The sequence below is a fragment of the Bidens hawaiensis genome, unplaced genomic scaffold (genome assembly GCF_021521415.1).
Source record: "Bidens hawaiensis isolate Kalapana, Puna unplaced genomic scaffold, B.hawaiensis_p1.1 tig00020749_1, whole genome shotgun sequence".
Lineage (NCBI taxonomy): Eukaryota > Viridiplantae > Streptophyta > Magnoliopsida > Asterales > Asteraceae > Bidens > Bidens hawaiensis.
Window position 1 is genome coordinate 81,757 of NW_027493186.1, and position 7,345 is coordinate 89,101.

General features: G+C 35.1%; 1 protein-coding gene across 1 annotated transcript; it reads left to right on the forward strand.

Moving 5' to 3' along the window:
* The first annotated feature begins 5,057 nt into the window (after window positions 1-5,057).
* LOC143561614 (peroxidase 3-like) lies at window positions 5,058-7,043 on the forward strand. The gene is made up of 4 exons (XM_077049646.1): window positions 5,058-5,258; window positions 5,575-5,772; window positions 5,863-6,025; window positions 6,628-7,043. The coding sequence occupies exons 1-4, from the start codon at window positions 5,058-5,060 to the stop codon at window positions 7,041-7,043; spliced, it is 978 nt and encodes a 325-aa protein (XP_076905761.1).
* The last annotated feature ends 302 nt before the right edge of the window (window positions 7,044-7,345 follow it).

Consider the following 7,345-nt stretch of genomic DNA (forward strand, 5'->3'; position numbering starts at 1 on the left):
ATCGGTTTTTTTTATTATACATATATATATGTATAATATGTACACACATGTTTTTTCCTATACACATGTGTATAATTTAAGGTAAATAATAATGTACATATGTGTACATTACGTAATTAGAGATTAAATAAAAGTATACATATGTGTATAGGTATCATACGAATTAAAAAGAAAAAAAAAGTTTGGTTTTTTTTTCTTTTTTTTTTTATTTTATGAAACCGGAATGAAATATAAGAATTTTGGTTTTTTTTCTTTTTTAAAATTTTCATTTTTTTTTGTTTTATAATTTTTTAAATATTTTTTTAGAGGTTTTTTTAGTGGTCCAAAATGGTTCTCAAAATTCTCAATTTGCCAATGGTTCTCTTAGGATCCTTACCCTATATATATATATATATGCTTAAAATGAAAAGACATTGTTTTGATATAAATTAATTAATATTCTTCAAGGTTATAAAAGTAAAACAAATTAAGGTGATAGTTAAGGGTAGAACATAAAATTTATACAAAAGAACAAATAAAAAGTTAATTTGATAGGTATATCATATAGGTGTTTAGACTTTACAAGATATAAAAGATAGAATGAAAAAAAAATGATGGGGTCAGGGGCTGTGCTGGGGGTGTGTGTGTCTTACTCTTAGATAGGAATGAAAAAAAAAAAGCCTGATCATCCTTATAGGTAGAGGTGCACAAACCGGTTTTTTTAATGTGCTGGGGGTGTGTGTGTCTTACTCTTAGATAGGAATGAAAAAAAAAAAGCCTGATCATCCTTATAGGTAGAGGTGCACAAACCGGTTTTTTTAAAAAAACCGGTTCGGTTATTAACCGGACCGGTTTTTTTTGGCCCGGAAAAAAACCGGTTCGGTTAATAACCGGACCGGTTAATAACCGGTTTTTTGCTGTCAAAACCCTAACCGGTCTAACCGGTTAGGACCGGTTATGAAACCGGTTAGAACCGGTTAATAAACCGGTTTTTTTATTAACCGGTTTTTTTTTTTTTTTTTTTTTTTTTTAATTTCGCGGTTTCAAATACCAATATTTGTTTTTTATATTTTGTACTTAATGAAGACTATTATTTTTTCACAGTATAAACAAACCGGTAACTACAAGGCAAAACGGTAACTACAAGGCAAAACGGACTGACCGAAGCCATTCTTTGCTTTCGTTGTTAGGGTTCTTTGCTTGGAAGATGAGTATGAGTGTGTGTTGGTGAATGTGTTTTCAACAAACCAAAGATTAAAAACACATAACTTTCATTTATAGTTTTTACATTAAAAATACAAACATTAAATCGTTATCGCATATTTGTAACTCAAAAATACAAACATTAAATCATTAACACTGAAGAAATCTCTGCCAAGAACTGTTGTTCATGATTTAACTCAAAAATACAAACATTAAATCGTGAACTAGCAGATGCTCCTGTTGTTCCCAATCGCAGTTTGTTCATGATTTGCCTCCATGTTTGCTGTTTCTTTAACTAAATTAGAAAAATCCAAATCAACAAGTAAATAAGAGCACATATTAGGAAAAAGAATGCTTAGACACGATTACATGAACAACTTGCTGTTTCTTACTCATGATTTGCCTCCATGTTTGCTGTTTCTTTAACTAATTTTCTTCGCTACCCGATCCCGAGCTATTTCTTAGGTAATCGTCGTACGCGGCTTCTTCATCGGTCATTGGTTGAGTGTGTCCTTCATTGACCTCGTCTTCATACAAGCCCGCTTCATACTTCATTTCCCCCTCGAGTGAGCGTTGATGTTGTGCCCTATCTAAAGAGTCCAAGTAATCCTTGTAGCAAATCGACATCTCTATAGCTGGTGCAGTGAGTCGAGTCCTCCTAATCGATATAACCCTGCCAGAAACAGAAAAAGCAGACTCCGAAGCTACCGTGGAAGCTTGGACCGTTAGTAAATCTTTGGCCATGGCTGCGAGGATCAGAAACTCATCCTCCTTACCTCTCCACCAAGCCAGCAAATCAAGACTTCTAAATTCATCCGGAGTCATGTGTTTCACAAAGTTGGTACCACCATACCTTCCAAGTTTACTGCTTGGGGTGTTTACCTTTTGACGTTTACCGGCGTCTTCCCAAATCATGTAGTACATCCCCATTTCAAGGTCGGTTTGGGATTGGGATTGGGCAACAGCTCTTAACGAGTCATGAATTTGGGAAGACGACCCGTATTTTGTAAGGTAGACATCATACATGTTTGACAAGGTGGTGTTGAAAGCATTCTTTAAAGTTTGGCTATAATAGGGGTTTTGATCGTCGTTTAACCCTAGCTCATCACAAATTTTTTCTATTAAAGCTTCAACACCACCAACATTGATGCAAGGGTTTAACGCAGCAGCACATGTCAAAACAGCGGGTAGTTCTTGAAAATATTTTCTAAATTTTTCTTTCATTTTTACACCCATATCAAAATAAGGTGCACCCCTACAATGAAGTTCACTCAACTTTATGCACATGACAGCAATTTTTGGTAAAGCAATGGGGCTTGTTGGATAGTAAACCCCGGATAAACTAGTTGTGCAAGATTTAAAAATTTGAAGGACCTCCGTAACGATCTCAATCAATAACCAGTTTCTAGGATCGTACGGTGCACATTTACCCCTACTTGACAAAATTTGATGAAACGCAATTAATGATTCTTTTTGTTGGATGGCTTTCTCAAACATATTACAAGTCGAGTTCCATCTTGTTGGAACAATCCCAATTTGGCCCCAACCATTGACAATTAGCTTCTACACAAAATTTTTTGTATCTTGAAAATGTTTTATTGTTGCTAAAAACATCTCGTAACATTCTTTTAAAATTGTTTCTTTGCGTTTCGATCACGTTTAACCCATCTTGCACGGCCAAGTTGATAATATGTGCAATGCATCGGCTATGAAAAACGCTCCATCACAAATAGGTTTATACTTTAATTTTAAATGGCCAACCGCGGCCGTATTGTTGGACGCGTTATCAAACGAAATTGAAAAGATTTTATGTTCAATCTTGTATTGTCGAATGACTTTATCCAAGATTTGAAAAATATTTCTACCCGTGTGCGGGTAATCAAACAATTGAAACGCAACGGTTCGTTTCATCATTTGCCACGACTCGGGGTCAACCCAATGAGCCGTCACACAAATGTATGAGTCGGGCGAACCATGAGGTACCGACCACACATCCGTTGTTAAGTTTACACCAGTTTGTAAGTTTGAAAAGTATGAAATTAGTTCGGATTTAGCGTTTTTCCATGCTTTAAGACAATCTCTTCTAAGGGTCGAACGACTTACGTGTTGGTAGCGTGGTTGAACATAGTTTTGCATCATCTCCGTGAATTGAGGGTTGTCGAGTGGTTGAAAGGAAGTGTTTGTTGAATCACAAAGTTTGAAAACTGTTGACGCACCGCTTCAACGTCGTACGTAAACACCGCTCCTTGATTCGTCATCTCCGGCTGCGAACTACTTTCCGATTCGTCCTTCAAGGCCTTGCAAAAGGGCCTTTGTACATGCGCTTTTAAAGTGGAGTTTGCATCTTTGCCATAAAACTTCAAACAATGTTTGCATCGAGCTTTTTGGCTACCGTTAGACATTTCGCATAGGTCGAAATGTTGCCAAACATCATGGTTTCGTTTCGTGGGGATGACCCGAACGACCGTTTCTCCCGTGTTCGAGGCACCCATGTTGACGGATGAAGCAGCACTTTGGGAGGCCATGATAATCGACTACGAAATAAGAGTGGTATACTCGAGTATGAAATAAACGACTACGAAATAAGAGCGTATGGAGTGGTAATGTGGTATAATTGAGCGTGAGATAACAAAATAATCGCGTATGAAATAAACGTTTAGAGCGTTTGGAGTTGTATAATCGAGTGTGATCTAACCAATACCCAACCTAAACTATATATAGATGTTTGTGGGGGTAAAATGGTAAAAAAAAAAAAAGGTCCAAAAACAAAAAAAACGGTCATATAGCCGTTATAAACCGGTTTTTTTATAAACCGGTTAACCGGTTTTTCCATAACCGGTTAATAAAAAAAACCGGTTTTTCCATTAACCGGTTCGTTAACCGGTTTTGGATCTAGAACTTGTAACCGAAATACGAACCGGCGGTTTCTAAACCGGTCAAACCGGTTTTTAAAAAACCGGTTTTCGTAAAAACCGGTTTCCGGTTTAAACCGGTAAACCGGTTCCCCAACCGGTTTTTTTGGCCATCTCTACTTATAGGTATACTTAAAACCTTAAACATACAACACGGGTATACATAATATCCGATAGATATGAGTCAAGTTTGTGATTAGGATTTAAAAATTTTTGTAAGTACATGCCGAATATGGGATTAGATAATACCCGACTCTATTAGCTGAAACTAATTGCTGTTTACTCGAAACATATACTCGAATTATATGCTTGATAAATTTTAGATTTTAATTTTTATATCCCCTTAACCCTTGTCTATTAATCCTTCACTTTAATAGGTTTATATATACAAGTTTGTTTTTCTTATAGGATATATATAGTTATTGATATTATTTATATTTTGTAGGTTGTAAAGTATGTATATCAAATTATAATGTCATTATTTATTTATTGTAATACTTTATGTGTGTCTAGTGCATCATATTTTAATATGTGATAGTTGTTATATGAATAGGATGTATACCAATACCCGGTCTAAATCATGTTCATTGACATCCCTACTCTTGTTATAACACCTTTTTTTTAATTAATTCGAGAAAAATATGAATTATCAGAAATAGACAAGCTCAATTATTGCATCTATGTTTGTCTTATATTCTTCACCAAATCCACAGTTGTTTTATATTGTTGAACATATCAACCATTCATGATTAGGTGAGGTTTGTAATATCTTAAGTTGACCCATTGACGTCGTATATAACTAACCTCACTCCTTTAAATATTTAAAGATGAGCTTAATCATCTAATTTGGTTGCATGCATGTGTTGTAAATCCAGGTGGCACTTGCATACTCTACCTATATAATATGTGATCCATCCATCAAAGTCTTTGGAGAACAAGAGGGTAAGCTAGCTAGGTTAAGAAATGAAAGGGTTCTGCTCGGTTTTGGTTTTCTCAGTGATTTTAATTGGTTCAGTTCGAGGTGATTTGCAGATGGGTTTTTATGCGAGCTCATGCCCGAAAGCAGAAAAGATTGTGCAAGACTATGTGAATGAGCATATCCCGAATGCTCCATCGCTAGCCGCTGCTCTTATCAGAATGCATTTCCATGATTGTTTCGTTAGGGTTCGTAGTACCTTTCTTTTCATATATAAAGGATTAAGTAAATATATGTTACATACTTATTATTATAAGTTGCATAGTGTTTATGCATAATTATTTAACTTCTTGTCTTATGGTGCGCAATTATTTAACTTTGTGCGTAATTACTTATTATTTTGCATAATAAGTTATATATGTTGCGTAAATATTATTGTGCGGAAGAAATGATCCATTTCCTACGCACCACATGTCGCCTGCGTGTGTGTATATATATATATAGTTTTAGTTTTTGTATTATTTATGATGTCATCCGGTTCCTAAAGAATGCTGTTTTGAATAGGGTTGTGATGGATCAGTCCTCTTGAATGTAACTTCAAGCTCAGGGAATCAAACAGAGAAAGTGGCTACCCCGAACCGAACAGTAAGAGGGTTTGATTTCATTGACCGATTGAAGAGTTTAGTCGAAGCGGAATGCCCTGGAATTGTCTCTTGTTCCGACATTATTGCTCTTGCTGCTAGAGACTCCATTGCTATCACTGTAAGAATAAACTAGCTAGCTTTGATAGAAAACATACTAAAATAAATGTTTTGGTTCTAATCTCTTTTGTTGTTTTCGGTTTTATTAAAGGGAGGCCCTTCTTGGCGAGTCCCTACGGGTCGAAGAGACGGGCTGTTTTCGAATGCCTCCGAGGCGTTAAACCAAATCCCGGCTCCAACTGATAATATCACTATTCTCATACAAAAGTTTGCAAACAAAAGTCTTGATTTGAAGGATCTTGTTTTGCTTTCAGGTAGATAATCTTTTACTTTAGGATGAAACTATTAAGTTACATTATTTTGCTATATAAAGGGTTAATGCTAAGGCATAGTTAAAAATTCAAGGGCATAGTTTGCTGTCATTTGACGGCTTTTTGGCTGAATTTATGATATTACTTACTCTGTGCATGGTACGGTTTGAGTCGGTTTGTGCTAACGTGCAACTAAAAGCCAAAACTTCAGTTTTTGAATTTTTGAAAAATGTTTGGTTATGGTTTTTCGGTATTGGTTCAGTTCATGTTTGTTTTTACGATTTTGCAATTTGAGCTTAATAACTTTTGGCTGAAAAATAGTATGACCAAAAATAATGGATTTTGGCATAAATCGTCTTCTTAATTGATAACTACCTGTTTATTATCTATGTTGGCTAAAATATTTGAGATATATATTTATTAAATTATTATAAAGTAGTTAAAATAATAAATAAAATATGAAAATTAAAATTCAATTTTTATAAAAACATAAAACTAAACCATCGTTTTTCTTTTTGTTTCATTTGATTTTTATTGATTTCATGCACACGCCTAAATTATTACTCATTCAAATTCTCATATATTAATTTGTGACATTATTTAAGGTGCTCATACCATTGGAATCTCGCATTGTCCATCGTTCTCAAACCGTCTATACAACTTCACGGGTGTGGGAGATCGAGACCCAACACTCGACAGTGAATATGCTGACAATCTTAGATCAAGAAAATGTCGGACACAAAATGACAATACAACACAAGTGGAGATGGATCCTGGGAGCCGCAAGACTTTTGATCTTAGCTACTACACATTGTTGCTAAAACGTAGGGGCCTATTCGAGTCTGATTCGGCTTTGACTAGAAACACCAACACGTTGGCATACATAAACCAACTCGTTCAAGGACCGCTCCAGAATTTTTTCAATGAGTTTGCGTTATCGATGGAGAAAATGGGTCAGGTTGAGGTGAAAACCGGAACCTCCGGTGAAATTCGAAGGAATTGTGCCGTGGTAAATAGCTGAAGACTTAAATCTTTAATCATATAATGCTTGTTTTTTCCCCCCCTGTTTACTTCATTTTATTTTCAATTTTGAGTGGTTAGGTTAATGTGGTACAAAAATAAATGAAGACGTGATTGTGTGTTTAGACTGGGTATGAGGATTTGAAATGATGCTTGTATAATAAAAAGGTAAATAATCGAATAAAACGGTATGAACATGACATTGCTTTTGCATTATTCTTTTCTTTCCTTTTGTTATTTAGTTAAACATTTATTTTTATTCTTTTTAGTTTTTAAATGCACATGTATGGTATTATTTTTTAT

Coding starts and splice junctions, on each gene's coding strand:
- LOC143561614 (XM_077049646.1), top strand. CDS start 5,058: ATGAAAGGGTTCTGCTCGGTTTTGGTTTTCTCAGTGATTTTAATTGGT. Junction 5,773..5,862: donor GAGACTCCATTGCTATCACT/GTAAGAATAAAC, acceptor GTTTTATTAAAG/GGAGGCCCTTCTTGGCGAGT. Junction 6,026..6,627: donor GGATCTTGTTTTGCTTTCAG/GTAGATAATCTT, acceptor ACATTATTTAAG/GTGCTCATACCATTGGAATC.